The 19658-nt window shown below is 43.2% G+C and overlaps 7 protein-coding genes across 7 annotated transcripts; 4 read left to right on the top strand and 3 right to left on the bottom strand.

Moving 5' to 3' along the window:
* Window positions 1-1489: 1489 nt before the first annotated feature.
* Bfra_008389 (putative nitrogen regulatory protein area protein) lies at window positions 1490-4599 on the top strand (the record flags this gene model as incomplete). The annotated part of the gene is made up of 3 exons (XM_037338752.1): window positions 1490-2019; window positions 2079-2439; window positions 2521-4599. The coding sequence occupies 3 exons, from the start codon at window positions 1490-1492 to the stop codon at window positions 4597-4599; spliced, it is 2970 nt and encodes a 989-aa protein (XP_037192058.1).
* A 2962-nt stretch (window positions 4600-7561) lies between these two features.
* Bfra_008388 (putative 40s ribosomal protein) lies at window positions 7562-8575 on the bottom strand. The gene is made up of 3 exons (XM_037338751.1): window positions 8473-8575; window positions 8182-8286; window positions 7562-8123 (listed from the first exon to the last, which is right to left on the bottom strand). Exons 1-3 carry the CDS (start codon window positions 8530-8532, stop codon window positions 8100-8102), a joined length of 189 nt encoding a protein of 62 aa, XP_037192057.1. The 5' UTR covers window positions 8533-8575; the 3' UTR covers window positions 7562-8099.
* An 814-nt stretch (window positions 8576-9389) lies between these two features.
* Bfra_008387 (putative fmn-binding split barrel-related protein) lies at window positions 9390-10199 on the top strand (the record flags this gene model as incomplete). The annotated part of the gene is made up of 1 exon (XM_037338750.1): window positions 9390-10199. One exon carries the CDS (start codon window positions 9390-9392, stop codon window positions 10197-10199), a length of 810 nt encoding a protein of 269 aa, XP_037192056.1.
* A 588-nt stretch (window positions 10200-10787) lies between these two features.
* Window positions 10788-12515, bottom strand: Bfra_008386 (uncharacterized protein; the record flags this gene model as incomplete). The annotated part of the gene is made up of 4 exons (XM_037338749.1): window positions 10788-11587; window positions 11636-12090; window positions 12159-12246; window positions 12299-12515. The coding sequence occupies 4 exons, from the start codon at window positions 12513-12515 to the stop codon at window positions 10788-10790; spliced, it is 1560 nt and encodes a 519-aa protein (XP_037192055.1).
* Window positions 12516-13832: 1317 nt separating this feature from the next.
* On the bottom strand, window positions 13833-14931 carry Bfra_008385 (putative pre-rrna-processing protein ipi1 protein; the record flags this gene model as incomplete). Its single annotated transcript, XM_037338748.1, has 2 exons — window positions 13833-14831; window positions 14884-14931. The coding sequence occupies 2 exons, from the start codon at window positions 14929-14931 to the stop codon at window positions 13833-13835; spliced, it is 1047 nt and encodes a 348-aa protein (XP_037192054.1).
* A 194-nt stretch (window positions 14932-15125) lies between these two features.
* Window positions 15126-15725, top strand: Bfra_008384 (uncharacterized protein; the record flags this gene model as incomplete). Its single annotated transcript, XM_037338747.1, has 3 exons — window positions 15126-15152; window positions 15206-15487; window positions 15540-15725. 3 exons carry the CDS (start codon window positions 15126-15128, stop codon window positions 15723-15725), a joined length of 495 nt encoding a protein of 164 aa, XP_037192053.1.
* Window positions 15726-16782: 1057 nt separating this feature from the next.
* Window positions 16783-19055, top strand: Bfra_008383 (putative sodium solute symporter protein; the record flags this gene model as incomplete). Its single annotated transcript, XM_037338746.1, has 5 exons — window positions 16783-16982; window positions 17072-17400; window positions 17474-17692; window positions 17759-18531; window positions 18606-19055. The coding sequence occupies 5 exons, from the start codon at window positions 16783-16785 to the stop codon at window positions 19053-19055; spliced, it is 1971 nt and encodes a 656-aa protein (XP_037192052.1).
* Window positions 19056-19658: the final 603 nt, after the last annotated feature.

Below are 19658 nucleotides of genomic sequence, written 5' to 3'. Positions count from 1 at the left end.
ATATTATATCGACAGCCAGAACCTTATTGAGAAATGCAGACATACCTACATGTAGATTGTACTTGACGAATACCAAAATGAAGCAAGACTATGTATAACACTGTGAATAGGAACTGTCTGATAGCTACTCAAGATCCAACCATTTGGGATTTGTATGTAGTTGGACATGTTTGATCTCTCCCCCATTTCCTCCGTGTGTGATATATTTCATCTAAAATCGAATCCATAATTTCATCCACATTTCACACCCATCCGTCCATGATCCATCCATCCATCTTTTCAATGATATCCACAAAGAAGCAAGCATATTAGGTCTTTGCTCGCTCGGTACGACCACCTACAATTTTTGTTAGTGGGTGGAGGGGAGTAATTTAGTTCTACTCCACTGACCCTCCACCATACGCATACAAGAATTAATACACCCGGATCATACTACGGTACAGTCCTTTTCATATGGAACCACAGAACCTGGAATATCCATTGACAATAATACAATACCATCCCATCCATTGTTATTAGAGTGATTCGTTATTGCTTTGCTGGATGTCTTTCTCCTTCAAAAGCCAAAGTTAAATCCAATTTTGTTTGACGAACTCAAAACCTCAGAATCTCGAGTCAGAGCGAAAGACAAGCAGAGAAGAAGGGAAAAGTACTTAACAGACAGACAAGGCAGGGCGAGAGGAGCGTGTGGATGCACTGGTCAATCAAACAAGACGAAAAAGAAAGAGAAAGAGAAAGAAAGTCTCTTTGAAGATTGAAGAAAAGAAATCGGAACTCTTTACCTCCTACCTTCTCACAGACTACACTGCACTACAGACCGCACTATCTAATATTACCACCAACATACAACCCACAACCCACTACCCACTACCCACATTCACATTACAAATTTACCGTCATACTTTATTTTAAGACTCTTCCATACCATATCTACCATCAATACTCTTACATATACATATACATATACATATATTCACACATATCCATATTCTATTCAGATCCAAGTATACGCTCGGAAACATCCATTCAACTCTTGTTATTTTCAGCACGAACCAAGGCATTGGAATCTGGCGGATACCGACCTGAAAAGAAGAACAATACTCAAGTGCACCCTTGAACAATTGTCTGTCATCCACCAATCTTCGGCCAAGATTTGCGAAATTTGCGACACCACTTCCATCTGACTCGCTGCATTTGGGGTTAAGAGGAAGAAAAAAAAAAGATTACGGATCCAACAGTGCATATTTGAAAACAAATCTAGATTTGTTCGACCTTCGTCCAATCGTCGCAAATTCGGAAAGTTTAAGTTTGCTCAAAGGGATCGTTCGATTTAACAACCCCTCCCCCGAAGAATAGAAACACAAATATATCCAAAGAACATAGCCATAAGCTCATTTCTGCGGAAGCATCCTAGGATTGGATTCGGTTGCGGGATTACTGTTACATTGGGCGAGGACCGTCCGAGAAGGAGGTGTGTCGCTCCAACAAAATGCCTGGAACGGCACAATACCTTGAGCGTGGGGGGTATCTACAAAGATTCCGCGACTCATCTGAAGACTGGCATACAAGTGGAGACTCGCAAATAAATAATACTACATCATCAGAATCGATAGGGACACAGCACGATTATAGATTTCCTCGAAGGCCCGAAAATCAATCTACTCAACCGACATCTGCGAATCAATCAACGAATACTTACGATAATATTAACGACCAAACAAAGAGCTCTGGCGCGAGCGCAAAAGCTCAGGAAGACAAACTGGATCACCCGGCGTCAAGCCGTGCGCGCGATGATTTGCTTGGTGAGAGTTTCTTTCCGACTTGGAAAGATGGCTCCGCCGGCGAGGAGCTCGATAACACGGATGAGATGCAAAAGAAAGATCCTTTGGCAACACAGATCTGGAAGTTATACAGTAAAACAAAAAAGACTCTGCCAAATCAGGAGCGATTGGAGAATTTGACATGGCGCATGATGGCAATGAATCTGCGAAAGCGCAAGCAGGAGGAAGAAAATGCTCGGTATGAAGCCGACGAGTCCTTGATCTTTACGAAGAAAACCCCTAACAGTATTTTAATAGATTATCTCAACAAAATCAGTCTTCGGCTGGACCAAGTGGAATTGCTCAGCTGAGAAAATCTACGGACCAAAATACTGTAGACACTTCTGATGCCATGAATTTGGACGATTATATCCTTTCCGATAGTATATCCACACCAACAGGAATCGCCACGTCGCCTTCCCCGGAACTTACGAAAAAGGAGATTGACAGATCGTCTAACTCGATAGCTTCGGCGATTCCTATCAAAATGCGGAAAGAATCGACACAGCACTTTTCGGTCCCACAATCTGTCCCAGTTCCTCATCACGCTCCTCGAAGTAACGAAGAATTTAATTACGTGCAGAGAAATTTGAGGAAAACAAGTATTGATGAGCGACGTGTAGGTTTTCCCTTTCCCGTGATTCTAATGTTCAATCACATCTTAAGCGCCATCAAGGTTGGAGACTGACAAAACTAACAGGCCCGCAAACGACCGGCCGATTTTTCGCCGCAAGTCAACAGCATAATGATTCCAAATGACCCCGATGATCTCCAAGAATATTCTTTGAATCAATCTCACCCACCATTTAACCACGGAGTGCCAGGTATACCGTTTCAACTGGATACTTTCAACATGGACAATGACCCGATTATCACCTCAGCAGGTCCTTTCCAACAAAACTTTAACTTCTCTCCCTCCCATTCACCCCTCGTTCCCCATGGACCATTCTCTTCAATGTACAACAATGCCTCGATGCCATCTTCCTCCTTGAACTCGAACGATTATTATTCTCCTCCTGGAAGTGCTTATCCTTCCACAGTCTCCACTCCTCAGCCCATTCCAGAGGGACAGGAAATGTACTTTTCACACGGAATGAATATGCGACACCAACGCCCTCACACTTTCAATCAAGGGCCTTCAAGTCTTTCCAATTCTATGGCACCTCAATATATGTACAACGGCAATGGAGGATCTATGTTCACTGCAGTGACAACCTCCGGCCCCTCGAACAACTCCTTTGCCTCCGCCGGTGGATTTAATCTGTCACAACACATAGATCCATCTCAAGTCTTCCAACCCGATCATCCTGTGCGATCTCCCGGTGTCCAGATTGGCCACGAAAACATGTTTTCATTTGGAGCCGATTCCGATAACGAGGACGATGAAAGTCAAGCTTTTGCCGATCGAACACTCATGTTGCAGCACGATTTTGCCCAGTCACCTTTGGACGACCAGAACATGGATATGCATGGAAGTGGTAGCTTGCAGTGGGATGCTAGTTTGTCAGGACAATTCAATACTCAGGCAGCACGATATCCAGGAGGTCCACCAAGAAAACAAGTCACCATTGGAGGAACAGAAATGGTATCGTCACCATTAGAGTGGGATGGATCTGGAGGTTCCCTTGGGAGACATCATGGCTCTACTCAATCCGTCTCCGATAATCGTTCAAGAAATGACAGAAGACAAAAGATTCCTCGAACTGCCTCGACACCAAATGCAGTACTTCTCGGCCAGAATAGCATGTTTGACAACTCTGGCCCTTCTGCATCAAATTCACCACCAGATACCAACAACATGTCAGGATTTTCATCAGTTGCACCCAGTAGACCAGGATCTCCTGGTGGATCTAAGCATGGTTCAACTACCAATCTAGCAGCAGCTGGTCAAGGAGATAATGGGGTACCAACAACTTGTACGAATTGTTTTACACAAACAACACCTCTCTGGAGACGAAATCCTGAAGGTCACCCACTTTGCAATGCCTGCGGTCTCTTCCTTAAGCTCCACGGTGTTGTACGTCCCTTGTCCTTAAAAACTGATGTCATCAAGAAGCGAAATAGAGGATCTGGTGCTACACTTCCTATTGGTAACTCGGGTGGCGCTTCAACGAGAGCTTCTAAGAAAATAGGCACAATGAGCAGTGGACCCAACACTAGAAAGAACTCGATGGTTGCAGCAACAAGTATGGTCAGCACAGCTCCGCAAACTCAAGTAACAACACCTACAAGCAGCCATGGAAGAAATGCAAATGAGAGTGCTAGCCCCCCTTCAATTACAGGTTCATTAGGAAATGGAGGAAGCACTGCGGGTAGCACTCCAACTTCCTATCATGGTTCTGCGGGCTCTTCTTCAGGCACAACAGGTGTTAGCGGAGGTAAAGGTGTGGTTCCTATAGCAGCTGCTCCACCCAAAGCAACACCCGGCCCTGGTGCAGCATCTAGTATGCCTCGATCAAACGCAGTACCTAAGCGACAAAGAAGACATAGCAAAAGTGTTAGTGCAATTGAGAGTATGGATATTGATTCGCCTGAAGCTTCTACTGGTAGCAACGAGGCCGCAAAGTCTATTGGTATGGGATTGATGGGCACCAATGGATCCATGGGCCTAGGCAATGGATTTGGTATGCCAGCAAGACCAATGATGGGACAAGGAGGTTCTGGAATGCAAATGGGCATGGGAGGTTCACAACATGGAATGACTATGAATAGTCAAAATGGACCTAATGGCTCCGGTGCTGGTCCTCAAGAATGGGAATGGCTAACCATGAGTCTCTGATCGAGCTTCTTTGTCGTTCTCTTTACCAATGACGTCAATAGGCGTTCTTTCCTTCCTATGATTTTTTCTGGGGTTGGTGGCTACAATTGATTGTTCCTTGGAGTTACTTATACTCGGCCTTTTATGATACCAGCGAGGATTCGCGCTTTATATTTTAAGATACAAATGATACGATGATGATGCTTTTTCTTTCTTAATGGATCGAATCAACGTAATGCATCTCAGGTTATACCCCACGAAGGGGCGGGAATATTGGGTGGCTCTTTTGAAACTTGTTTTTTTCTTCTGTTTTCAGCATTAAGAGCTTTGATATCATGTTGCTTTTCCTTCTATTCTACCTAGTCGTTCGATCCCTTAGCTCTTGTACGCAGATTAAGAGAAATGAGACTTTGATCGTGCGAATATGGTTTTTCTTCTTTTGCATTGTGTTTTGAAGATTTTGAGAGTTGAGAGATTATGATCATGGTATTTGTGCCTGCGCGCGAGCTATTTGCAGCAGATACGGATGATGGGTATGGACTATGCTGGGTTGGTTGACGTATGGGCGGATATGGTAGGGGTTGGCCTTGGCTGGATTCGATTTTACTCTTGTTTTTGCACGTCGATTTTTGGTCTTTTTGTCGGAGCAGCGCATCAAGGGTTTGAGGGGTTCTTTAATGACATGATTTGATATCCGGATAGACGGGTTGTTATAGGGACTTCTATTTCTGGGGGCATGGAGAGATACGGGAGAGCGTGCTGGCTGTGCTGAATGGATTCACGGGGTTGAAGGGATTGGATTGGGCTGGGTCGATGGATCTGGATTTGGTTGTTGAGTTTGGATGGTTGGCTGGAATCGCAATTACGATGGGAATGGGAATGGCAATGATGGCAATGGGAATGTAGTAGAGTGCACAGAAAGAGGCCAGAGAACATGAGAAGACAGCTGAGACACTAAGATGGTGGTAGTTGGACAATAATATGATCTTAATTCATTTGATTGATTGATTTTAACTTTGACTTTGATCTGTATTTGTGAATGGTTGATGCAATAAACGAGAGAGAGGATTTTTTTATTTTCAAAGTTGTTGAATATTGATAAGTAGGTTTTAGTAGCAGGAAGAGATATACATGTATTCATTGTATTGTTGACAGCGAAGATATCGGGATAAGTATTGTTTTGTATACAACAGTCTTGAAATATTTATCTACATTGCTTCATTTTCTTTTCATTCTTTCCCTGTCTGTATGGGAGAAAAGATTCAAAAGAAGCTTGATTCAGATAGGTACTATATAATCTTGATCTGTATCTAATGCAGCTCTCCATCCTATCCCTTCGTATTTGATTTACTCCTCTATGGTTGCTATTTCTATAGATATCTTATCCCATAAAATCTCACCTCACAAATCAATACACCGATTTTCAGGATGACTGTGAACGCTTGACAAGTGAAGCGACATAGATGTCAATTTTAGCCTGCACTATACTACGCCAGTGTGCCAAAAGCTTTCATCCCGTGATTGGACGTCCGTATCCAGGCTCAGAGATTCGGTAACCCTGGCTGATATCCTTCTTCCATCGCCAACGGCGCACCATGTACCTCTCATTCTCTGGCGCATCTACGAATAGTGGCCTGAAACCGACACACACATGAGGTATCCCCTTACCGCCCATCGTGAAGATTCTCGTACTGATCTATCCAATAAGCAAGAGGCTTGTATATCCAGTCCACATCCACATCCCCCTTCTCGTACTTATTCCTCAGCGACACTGTTAGGAAATAGCAAATACACCACCCTCCTCAAGACTTCAGGGACATGCCCAATCTCTTGATCACAGGCCGCATGTCTTCCGGATGTTCTACTAATGGTAGATGCATTTCGTCTACGACGAGATGGTAACTATATTTAGGGACGATACTTATCAACACCAATTTTTTTATATTAATTTTTTTTTGGCTGAAATCGTAAATCATAAACTTGGCGTCGTTCATTAGACAAAAGCCTAGTAGCGACAGGTGTTCTCTACCAGTAGAAAACATACGGGCGAACATCCCGCTCCGGACGAGTGAGCCCCGGCCCTGTTTTGTGGACTCGAATGATAAGTTGACTCGAAGCACATTCCAAGTACGTAGGATATGAGCCTTGTATCATGGAAATCAGAAATAAAGATACGGTATATACCCTAAACAAAGAAATTTTTATAAAACCATGATCAAGCAAATCATTTGCGCGAAGAAAAGTCGAACACTCGGCAAAGATGTCTCAAGACTTGGGTTAACAAACTCTTATTTGAGAGTGCAAGTAGTTATAGCCGGATAATTTGGTCTCCTCGAATCGGGCAAGATAAGCCTGGAAAGACATGAAAGAATTTTCCAATGAACAGCAAAACAATTCAAGTCTGGATGAGCGAAGGACATGACAGCCGAGAAGACAGGTACTATCAAAAACTCAACATCTGAGGAAGGTTTGAACAGCGCAATCGGATGGATGCTAAATACCTTTCAGCTTGTAAGTTTTGGAGTAATCACCAGTCATAGAGGCGTCCGATGGAGGAAAAAAGAGAGGCTACAATCATGCGTCATAATCTCCTAGAAAATCTCAGTATGATTTAGAGCGTCTGTTCTATACACCCAGAGAGCGAAGATGAACTAGCAACTTGTATAAAGACGAATAAAAGAGAACACGAAGGAAAACAGACGCCTTTAAAGCTCGCTTCCTCGATAATTTGGCATCATACAATAGTGACCAAGGATCCAAACGGCACGTTTACTATGGCCTTGATTCCGCCAAGTGCAAAAGAAAGAAATAAAGATGTTGTACATACAGGATGGAAAACAAAAAATCGTGCAAAGAATGCTGAAAAGAGATCTGAGACCAAGATTCACGGTGGCAGTCAAGCAAAGTAAGCGATCATTTGACATCTTGTTATCTTTCACAAGTGATTTCAGTTGAGACGTAATCGACGCGACATGATGAGTGCAAAGGTTCATTCAACTCGTGATTGTATCATATATGGCTTGCGGGTGTCCACAACACCGAAAGAGAAATGTGAAGATGTTGAAACCTGTTGATTGTCGTCAGATCCCTATGAAATCTAGGGGACCGAGATTCGTGGCTAGAATCTCTAGTACCCCTGGCCGATGGCCAGCCCATGGCCATTTCTCAAGACCTCGGCCGATACTCCACACAAATGGGCCACCCAGTTCGCCTTCAGCATTTTGCAGCGTAAGAAAACATCGTAATATCACATCACATCTGCAGAAACCAATGAACAAGTATTGAGACGGAGAAAGATCAAGATAACATTGATCTCAATTCAGCAGCAAACCACTTCCTCAAATGTACATATACGCCCATTAAAGAAGATTGCTTTCCCTTCAACCAATGGATTCCCGTCCGAACTTGAAGTAGATATTCTCTAGTTCCTGAATCGTAATCGTAAACCCATCGTGGTGAAATTCTTGTGTGTAGTAACAAGCAACGCCCCTCTTGTTCCCCATCCATCAATTTTTGGTTATTTAAGCTCCTGGGTTGGGGTTCATCTATTTCCTGGATTAGCAAACCATCTTGAATTCGATAATGTTTATGGTGTTGTCGAACCTTTCTCTTGCCACCGGTCAAAGTAACGTTGACGAAACGACGAACGAACTTCTCTCTCTTGGCAGCACGTCCCTTGGGGCGCTTCTTCTTCTCTTGTGGCTCAACCTATTTGTAACATCGTATTAGCATGATTTGATTCATCAAGATCATGTAGCCTGTCAAAGTATCCCATTCCCATTCCGATTCTCCCATGTTGCTGCCTAAATGACCCTCAAGATCTTGTTCGCCACTCCAACTCGCCCATTTCGGCGTCCATGGCCCCCATCGAGAATTATATCAGAAAAATCGTACCTTTGGTGTTTGAGACTTGACCTTTCCGGCACGAGCGAGGGATCCGTGAACCTTTCCCATGATTGCGGTTTATCGGGATATTGTCGATTGATATTTCCGATAACTGTAAAAGTGGCAAATGTAAGCGGTGATGTTCTTCCCCTTGAGATGTAAATAGATCGATTTCGCAGAGATGGGCGAATCAATTTGAGAATCTGCGAGCGATTCTAGAGATGGCAGGAACCGTAGATTTGATGAAATAATATGGGTATACGTACGCGGTTGCTGAGTTGTTGGGTTGTCGATGGATTCGTGAGATGCGTCAGTATACTCTTTCTTTGCTGCTTACTCTAGCGCCATCGCTTGGTGTTTCGCACTAAAAATGCTAGGGCTTCGAAATTGGGCAGCCCTTCATCTCAGATCACGTGACATTTATATACTGGAGCGAGCCATCTTCTCTTCTCGTTCTTCATTTCTCACGCAGAGGAACACCAAAATACAACACGAACATGCTCAATCAGCATATCAACTTATTTTCTCCATTAATCAATGCATAAGCTTATGAGGTTATCCTCACACAGTACCGTGCTGTACTCATCTCAAAACTTTGAAGATTTCATTCCTTCCAGTCTCTAAAGGTACAATTTCAAATTGATAACGAGCTGTGTCAAGATGTTCAATCACATGAACGCCAAGAGATCTTATCGTTATCAGATGCAATGTTATCACCGTAACCCCTTCCGAGTTTCGGATTGTCATCCGAGTCTTGTTCACGAGTACCATCACATCTCATCAGCGGTAAGGTTATAAACCATCTTATTATGTAACTATTACATAGTGAATGTCAATTTTCTATTGAATATTAATCATATAAATATATCTTCATCTGGCCTCGATTACCTCTAATAAACATTTATTCTGCTTCAAGCTCTTTCGCAATGTACCTCTCAAAAGCTCCATTGGGAGCCTTGCTCTTGAGCACTCTCCTTCAACTTACAAGCAGTTCATCCATACCAATCGCCGCTTCTCCAGAGAACGTTATCAATAATCCATCCTCTGCCGAATCTACAAATCGCATACCTACATCCCGCGAAAGCGCCATTCTCGCCCGTCGCATTCTCCATCTTACGCCTCTCGGAACCCTCTCGACCATCTTCCCTAACTCATCATCAACTTCCGAGAACCGACCCTCCAATCTCCAAAATATCCCCATCGGTCTCATGGACTACATAGCTGACTGTGAACCGACAACTAATAATCCTACCATCCTCGCTCTCAGCATAGCAACCACCTTCAAAAACGCAGTCTCAAACCCAAATATCTCTCTCTCCCTATCTTGGACCCCTCCTTACCCCCCTAAATCCCGCATATCCTCTAAGCCAGACCCATTCGCATTTTCGGCGGCAAATCAACCGCGGTTCAGCATCTTGGGATACCTCGAACCCATCACTACTTCGCCTGCAGAAGACCAAGAATTAAGACAATGTTTTGTCGATACTCACCCCGATGCTAAATATTGGTTACCAGGTAACCATATTCATCATAGTGAGTGGGTTCGCTTGGTTGTGCAGGAAATCTACTGGATAGGAGGATTCGGGGATCGCGCGTATATTGGTTGGATACCTATTGAGGAGTGGAGGTCTGTTGAAAGAGAAGAGTGGGAGAAAGTGAGATTGGTAGGAGAAAAGAAAGGGTGGAAGGAATGGGCGGTTGAGGGATTGGGATTGGGAGGTTCTTGGGAGTTGTGATGCTGGGATATTGCTATGAGACTGATAGATTATAAGTGTGAATATGTATATTAGTAAATTTGGTAGTTGTTTATACCTTGCCTAATGTATCTTCCCTCAAACTTTAATCTTCCATGTCCTTGCTAAAATTTATATGGGTAATCAATCTATGATCCAATACTCACAAGACGGGACCAAAGGGTTTGGTATCGAATTGCTAGATACATTACCTAGCTGGAAGTAGATCAATAAATGACACACGGTTTTCACATGAAGAAAACAATCACTATCAGCTCAAACTATTTACGTATTATCCTTGTTAACCAAAGCTCTATATCTCTATCATACAACAATCAAACTGGAATTCTACCATGTACACCCTTCCTGATGCATTGCTGTAAACCGCCACAAACAAGGTTCCCAAACACGAAGCCTAGCGCCGGCGTAAACACCTCTACTCTACCCATCGTGCCAAAGCTTGATTGGAAAGTTCTTTAACCCGTGTAAAAATGCGGCAAAATGGACCCCGAAAATGCAGCAACCAAAATTCCCGTCAGCCGATTTATCAAGAAAACAACCAGCGTGAAACATTGCGCCAACGATGCAAGATTATCTCTTCACTCTCTTGGAAGACCCATTGCTAGCAGGATCAACCAAAACCCTCTTACTCGAACTAGCCACGGAAGAATTACTCTCCGGTCCCTCACTTGAATCATCCCGGTCCCCCTCAACCTCAGCCTCGAACAACGAATCTAAGCTCGACAGCGCACTAGAATCTGAATTCGATCTTGTCCTCTTTATACCCGTCTCTGTAGGAATAGCAGTCCCATTCTTTTCCCGATGCGATTGTAATCGGAGTGCAAAATTATTCAGGGAATTGGGATGTCGATGAACATGCTCAGAGATGAATTCCCAAGCCGTGGCCCAGCATTGAGCGTTGACTCGTAGATCTTTATGTTTCAATCGTAGAAAGCAACGTAGGGATTTGATGTCTGAAAGAAGAACGTCGTCTGATCGCCTGTCTTTATGGTATGATATCAAAATGCCCGTGGCTACTAATTCTAGTGGTGAAAAAGTGCGGACGTGGTTTATATCCGCCTCCTTTAGAAATTCAGGAGCAGGATCAAATACTGAGTTCTTTTGGAGTTCGTACTGGCCATCTGGTAACTTTGTAGAAGATAGCTTGATCAGTGACTCAAACCTGTCGAATACGTCCTTGAAAGCGAGTTTGAGACCCATAGATATTGGTTCTGGATCTTCTAGGACACGCATAAGTGCTTGGGGACTGGCTTGGAGTGAGGGCACAGTTTTTTTCCTCCGGCCATTGGTTGCTCCAGAAAGAACTTCTTGAATCATAGTAAATATAGTGAGAATAAGACGAAAGCCTGATGCACGACTTTGTTTCGATACTAATCACCCATTAGCCATGTTCCTCGCGTGAACTACAGGGGACTTACAGTTGATCACCATGGCATAATCATCCTCATATATGCGGGTGAATCTAGCCCACTCAGTCGACATTGCTCTCATTTTCTCGGCTGGCGATAAAGCAATTCCTCGCTGGACAAGCTGGAACATAGTTTCTTCAGTCTCTTGTGTCAGATGGTCGTACTCATAGCAACAGAAGACCTTGTCGTCGAAAAACTTCTTCAATCCATCTGGACAAATGTTTCTGTTGCTACTCGGTGTCAACACACCGTTGGTAGTTGGATGACAATAGTACCATTTTTTCGGCGGGTGTGAATTGTCGAAAAACCCGATCTCTCCGCTCATAAACTTAAAAAGCGATGTCAAGCGTTGCTTTCCATCAACACAGATCCGCATATGCTTCACCTCTTTCCGGCCGTCCTTCAATTTGTTGATTATTGTTTGGACATTAAGGACGATTGGGGAATGAAATATCCCATCAACACTGAAGTAATAAGAGTAGAAGCACGCCCTTCGTCCCATACACAAGCTCTCTGATAGTTTGGATCTAACACTAGATTCCCCTTGACGATAGTATTATAGAGCATTCTTAAAGACCTTTTAACGATCATTGGTGCAGGAAGTTGTCGAATCTTAAACCCTTATGTGTCTCCATTAGCACGCGTTAACATAGTATTTACCTTTCAACTTACCTGGACAAACAAAGTGTTCAATACCATTAATGAACACCAAACCTTCAAAATTTCCATCCACATATTCAGACTCTTCGTCTTCGACATCTACGTCATCGAAAATACTATCTTCTGCGATATTCGGTAAATCCAAGTGCAGAGTTTCATCTCCAGAATCTTCATTCTTTATTAGCCTTTCCTCGACAGGCGAGCCTGGCTTGATTTCCACTCTTGTCATAATGAAAGACAGTATTTTCTTGGATACGTATTGAGAAGTGCTCACTGTCGCAGTTTCTTTTTGTGCAGATATTCGAAATCAAGTCTGACATTCACATTCAGGGTAAAAGATTGAGTGGAAGGTATATGACTGTAGCAACCAGCTTGATAGAGTCATCGACCCAGTGCAATATTAGAGATATGAAGAGTCATGTGACGTCTTCGGAAAGAAGAGAGAGTGGCGTGATGCTTAAGGTGATTATTAAATTAAACTACAATAGTTGGTCAGTAACAAAATGCCATCGCGTGAAAAGGGGTGAAATAATGAGCCTATGAGAGCCTGGGGATTTGCTGCACTTGCATTTGCTTCGTGCTAATAGAAAGAAAAAGTTCGAATACACCAGAAAGGTAATAAGAACATGTTTGAAGTACCCGTGAAGCTAATTGAACAGCTTTAAATTCCGTTTCAAACCACTGGGCAAGGTGATATTCAAGCCAGCTGTGACAGCCTTGCAATGCTACACGTTTACCGCTTGGCATAGTTTCTGCATGATAGGACAGACAAGAAATGCGAATGAAAGTACACATGGGCAAAGGAAGTCATAAAGATTGGCCAACTCACAAATTATTCTATAGCTGGCAATGATGCTTTCTGAAATGTATTGTTTAGATATTGTTTGCCATTTCATCGTTACCTAGTGAAGCGCGTGTTTGTTGGACATGACGAGAGCATTGGGTGGTTTGGTGGGTCTTGTTGGTCTCAGAGCGTTTCCGGAAGGTGGGGTGCATTTAGTCTAACTTTCTTTGGGTTAGTGTTGAAGCTGTCTGTTTGGATCTTTTAAGTATTCAAACATTTCAGAACCTTTCTTGGAACGTCTCATCATTATTGAATATTCTGGATGATTCGTCAATTCGCATGGAGCCAATTTTTCAGATAGATTCGGAGAGATCACAAGCGAAATCGATACATCAAGGGATTCTAAACATCGAAATATCTTCATTTTCAGGTACATTCTTTGAGATTATTCTGAGATTTGCAAGAGATCCTGCAATTGCTGAAGGCTATATACTTCTTTCGCCCCTAGAGCTTCTTTGCGTACAATCAAATTGTGGAAGAATGGTGTTGCCTCTATTAAAGGGCAATCTTGATGGTACTTCCGGGAGTCATATGCCACCTGTTCTGAGTTTGGCGGATCACCTAGGTACATATACAACAGAAATAAGTGATACGCCAGAACCAGGATGGGAAATGAAGAAATGAGAGATTGGATGAAATGAATTGAACAGCATTGTATACAATATCCTAGTAAAACACCTTGAACTCCACCTTGAAGTCCTTTTATTGGGTATCATCAACGCCACTATAATCATTCATACCATCCCGTAGAACTTTGGTGAGAACTGCTGCAGCTCTGCCAGCTTCACCTGCTTCCCTCTTAGCATGCTCTACTCCTATGAGTAAATCTGCCTCAAATCTTTTGTGGAAAACTCTTTGACGATCTTCCCTGTCAATATACATTTCTCCTTCTTCATCTCTCGATGACCCAAATAGATTGAGATGCGCATATGCGTTCGCTCTAGAAGGTATCATATGTCGCTCGACATCGAAAAGTGGGAAATTACCCCCGTTCGTAGTAGGCTGCGCAACTATCTCCGGTTCCACAAGGCCAGCCTTGAGAAATTGGGAAAGCACCATCAACTGTCTTGGAAGAGTTTTCCCTGATTTCTCAAAACTAGCCCTACTTATTCCAAAACTAACTCTACTTGCAGATGACCATTTTGACGTTGCGCTACTTGTAGTCCAGCCTATCATTGACATGAAACTTTTCAATGTTTTCACCCACCCACCCGGACATGAAACTACATCTTCTCCTGCAACTTGAAGAAGCCATTCTAATACTGCCAAAGCATCTACTCGGATTTCGGTGGCCAAATGTGTCATACCAGCTCTTGTGTATAGTAAGGCGGATTCCGCTCGATCGCCAATATCTGCAGGTGGTAAAAGCCGAAGGAATTTGAGGAGCTGTGTTCGCACAGAGGCATTTCCGTCAAGGATTAAAGGTAGGAGTTTCGGGAGAATAACAGCAGTTGGGAGGGGTATTGATTCGTTTACGGGTTGAGAAGAGAGTTGAGTTGTAAGATATGAGAGCGCATCCTTTCGTTGAGTGTCTGATTTCGAGGTGGATGCCAATGAGAGATAATGAGTGAACTGTACAACATTCGAAGGTGCAGCAGTTGTAAGAGATTGTTGATTTACAACAATTGATTTGGACTTGAAACTGGTGTCTGTAAAGTTGTCGGCTTTTGCTTTAGTCTTGCCAACTCGAAGTTTTACTTTCTAGGAACATTGAGTCAATTGTGTGAACAGAAATAGGAGAGAATGTTCTTACTTGAAAGTCCTTCTTCTTTTCCCTCTTTTTTCTCGCACTTGAACCCATTGCGAATAATTACTATTATGAAAAATGATGCCTTCGAAATAATTTGGAAACTGCAAAATAAAAAAGTTCCCAACTAAGGTCCCGGAATAACTGGTTGCGCCGCACTCCGATGCTACCCCTGCACGTGGGTATCATTAATTGTTTACAGCACCCATTTGTTTTCACAACTCACTGATTGTACTACATTAACAAATATGCCTCAAATGACCGACCAGCTTACTGTACGTGATATTGAACTCTATTTTCCGCAAGCATTTACTAACAGTAATTGAAGGGCAGCGGCGCAGAAGCTTTGGCAGAGACTCTAGCACGACTCTCTAAGAAACCCGGGGTAGAGGCGACACTGGTGCTTGAAACCTCTAGTGGTACCATCATTCAGAACTCGGGATCGTTCTCAGCCTTCCGTTCAGCCTCTCGATCAAATAATACTAGTGGTGCGACTGAAGATTCGAGTACAGCAGCCAACACGGAGAGCCAAGGTATCGAAGAATTAGCTTCTATGGTATGGAGTTTTGTAAAATCCGCTGGGGGACTTGTGCAGGGACTAGATGTTGAGGTTTGTCAAAATTGAACTGTGATGTGGGAATGCCAACCTGACGCGGTATTAGGATGAGGTTAAACTCCTGCGTCTACGAACGAAGAAACATGAGCTTGTGATTGTTCCGGATCCAAAGTACATACTCGTTGTTGTGCACGAAACACCCCAGCTTAAGGAAGAAGCGCAGGAAAAATCTAGTTTACACATATCGATGGAACGGCGTTCAATACCCAAGGAGCATTTTACGGCGTTATAGTTTACATGAGAGGATATCTTAATGACATAAACCATGCAAATTTGTTCGTTCCCAATGTGTGGTCTATTCAGTGCGTACCCCTGGATGTTGATGTGGATTTCAGAATGACACGCGAACGAGAAACACAGAGTGACCGACTCAAGATGTACCCCTTGAAGTCAGGAGCGATCTTGTGATATTTCGCATGGATATATAAAACTTCTTGAGGCCGCAAGTTCTCATTAGATCCCGGAGATGAAGTATAGTTTTCAACTTAAGCATCAAGCAGTCTGCAGGATATCATACAAAACTCGTTGTTTGATTTGACCTTGGAGACCGGCGACTATTGTTAGAAGTCTCAAGAATCTTCAATATAATGCTTGATCTGGACTTGACACTAAAATACTTATCCTTGAAATCAGACTGCTTCACGATTGCATGAAGAAGCTTTATTTTATGTTTCAAGACTTTCTATTTTGTCGTTCTCGGATTCTCATCTGTCAACTTCGATTTTTTTTCCCATCGAAGATTGCGCGTTGGAGACCTCAGCTAAAAGTGACGACCACTTGTTTCTGAAAGGAAAGTACTTCCTTTCTAGTCGGAGATCGATCATCCAGCTTCGATTTTGCGAAGTCGTCTTCGAGAAGCTTATCTTTACCGGAATTAACCCAACCATTAATAATGTTCCGATATTTGACATGAAGTCGTGCGGATTAATGCACAATATCTTATCCCGGGGTGATGATGGTGCTTTGGTATATCTTGCGTGCTCACTAGCTGCATGAACGCAATTGGTCGATCCCACCCAGTTTGTCTATCACGAAGAATAAAAATTATTATCGACCAATAATCACTCAAGAGTGAGCCATATATCACGGTATTCATTTATCTAAACTTGCATGGTAAGTTATGGTGGCCATTGCGATTGATGATAACATGTGCGTCAATTTTTACATCACCCATGCTTGCGGAGACTAGATCTGGGCCGCATATAGTCGACAATGGTACTTATATATACTATATATCCAAGTCTGTTCCAAACTTCACAGGTGACTGCTAAGTAATTTCAACTTTCAACATGGCCGTACAACTTCTTACCCAAGCCGACGGCTATGGCATCATCGTGGGATTATCAATCCTCTTCTGTCTCATCATCCTCGCAGCTGTTCGCATCCAAAAAAGATATCTCTCAGAAGATAGCGATCAATCCGAAATGTTCATGGTAGCAAATCGTTCTGTCGGCACCGGACTTACTGCATCCGCCGTATTCTCAAGCTGGTAATTCCATCTATCCATCCATCCATCCATACTTCACTCCCATTCCAACCCCCAGAGAATCCGATATTAACCAAACTCCATACATCTAGGATGTGGATCAACGAGAGTGTTTTCTCAGCAGCCTACACGTACAAATGGGGAATCGCCCTTCCCATCTGGTGGGCCAGCGGTCTCTCCTTCCAAATTGCACTCATGGCTGTGCTGGGTATTGTAGCAAAATTGAGGGTTCCATATGCGCATACTTCGCTTGAATTTATTCGGATGAGATATGGAAATTACGCGCATTGGATTTTTATTGTGCTGAATCTTATTAATAATATTTTTGGCTGTGGGAGTATGATTCTGGCGGGTGCGCAGTTGGTTACCGGGATGACGGGGATGCACGTTGTCGCGGCTTGTGTGTTGATTCCGGCTGGTGGTGAGTAATTCTGATGGAGTTCATGAGGGGAATGGGGATGTGAAAGATCGATGCTGACCCTTTTGCTTTGTAGTCGTCATTTACACGGCTGTGGGAGGGTTGAAAGCGACGTTTTTGACAGATTTTCTCCATACTACTGTTGCTCTGATACTCTTGATCTACTTCTCGCTTGCGGTTCTGAGCAATGAGCATATTGGGGGTGTATCAGGTCTCTATGAAAAAGTCAAGGCTACAGACGACTACATTCCCGGCAACTATGAAGGTTCACTCCTGACAATGAAGTCCAAGAGCGGTAAGTTGACTCTATAGACTTGCTACGTCCATCTCGTTCAAAGACCTATTCTAATCACCTCGAAAGCCGTCTTATTTGGTCTCGTCCTAAAATTCGGAAACCTTGCTCTTGTCCTCATGGACACCGCATTCTGGCAAAAATCCTTCGCTTCCGAAGTCCATTCGACAGTCCCAGCATACGATCTTGTCTCAATCGTCATCATCGCAATTCCATGGTGCACAGGAACTATTATCGGTCTTAGTGCCCGCGCAATCGAAAAAACTCCCATCTGGTTCGACTATCCCAACACTCTCACCACCACCCAAGTAAATTCGGGAATGGTAATGCCATACGTCCTTCGTTCTTTATTAGGTAAAGGCGCAACCACAGGTCTACTAGTTCTTGTATTCATGGCCATCACAAGTACAGTTTCTTCATCCATGATCGCAGTTAGCAGTATTATCTCTCTCGATTTCTTCCGCACCTATATCAATCCCGCAGCCTCAGATCGCAAAACCCTCAAAGTCAGTCATTGGGGTGTCGTATTCCATGGATGTTTCATGGCTGGTTTTGCAATCATGCTCGAATATGCAGGAGCGACAAATAACTGGTCAACGTATTTCCGTCCCATCATCGCTTGTCCGGGGATCCTCCCCATGATCTTCACGCTTCTTTGGTCGCGACAAACAAAGCTGGCAGCTATACTAGCACCGATTTTGGGTTTGATGTCGGGTGTAGCTACCTGGCTCAGTCTCTCGTGGTATTGGTCTGGCGCCTTGAATATCCAAACGACGCAGGTGCAGATCCCAGGGTTGTATGGAGCTATCGTTTCATTTTTCTCACCGGGTATATACTCGATTGTGATTTCGTTGATATGGCCAAGCAAATTCGATTGGCGCGAATTCTTAAGAATTGGGCTCATCGAGGATAAAAGCCAAGCAAACAGCTCATTGACATCTACACCCCCAGTATTGAAGTTGTCAACCAAGTTACTCACGCGGGAGATGAATCGAAGAAAGAATCCTACACCACCAGTGGAGATGAGGCCGGTCCTCCCTCTCCCCCTTCTATAACACCAAACTCCCAACTTCCCCTCGATGATGTGGTTCACCCGTTCGGAGACGAAGTAATAAAACACATTAACAAGTGGCTGAAAATAGCCAGTGTATTTTTTGTGGTTAATGTATTGGTTACGATTGTTTTGTGGCCGATACCACTTTACCGCGATTGGATCTTTACGAAGAGTTTCTTTAGCGGATGGGTTGTGATGGCGATTGTGTGGCATTTCTTTGCTATTTTGGCGGTGGTTGTTTATCCAGTTTGGGATGGGAGGATTGAGATTGTGAGGGTGGTAAAGGGGATGAAGGGTGAGTGGGAAAGATAGAAATAGAGAAGGAGAGATGCGTGGATGGGAATGATTGATACCTGGGTCTTGGATAATAGATACGTGATTTTTGTTATTATGAATTGGACAACACCTAGAATTAAATTTTCAACTATTTCAACTGAACACTACACAACATGTTTCTAAGCACTCGCAACTTTCACCTCTGCAGTCATAAAAACTTGTATTATCGTTAGACTTCAGCCCTGACACTACGAGTGTCTGATGGTTCAAAAGAGTGTTAAGAAATAAGTGATCGGAACCCGAATATTGAGAAATTGCTATGCGAAGATATTGTTAGTCTTGATCCAATGCTTATCTCCAAGATACTATTCTCTGATATTCATCGAGTAGAAACAGGATAGTAGTAATTACTAGAAAGATATCTATGTCTTCAAGAAATTATTCTCGAGTACTCGTCCGAAGTTAAAGAGAATACTGTTAGGAACACATGGAGCTTGACCTCCCACCAAATACATATAGAAGAACAGTGATAGAGTTAGGTATTTGTTTAACGACTTTCAAAGGAAGAATGAGATGACATCATCAAATACTCAAGTTGGAAATGCATATTCGAAAAGACTTCTTATTAAGGTACTAGCC

Source organism: Botrytis fragariae (genome assembly GCF_013461495.1).
Source record: "Botrytis fragariae strain BVB16 chromosome Unknown tig00000061, whole genome shotgun sequence".
Taxonomy (NCBI): Eukaryota; Fungi; Ascomycota; class Leotiomycetes; order Helotiales; family Sclerotiniaceae; genus Botrytis; species Botrytis fragariae.
The sequence above is the reverse complement of the archived record's forward strand: the minus strand, read 5'-3'. Positions and strand labels throughout refer to the sequence as shown.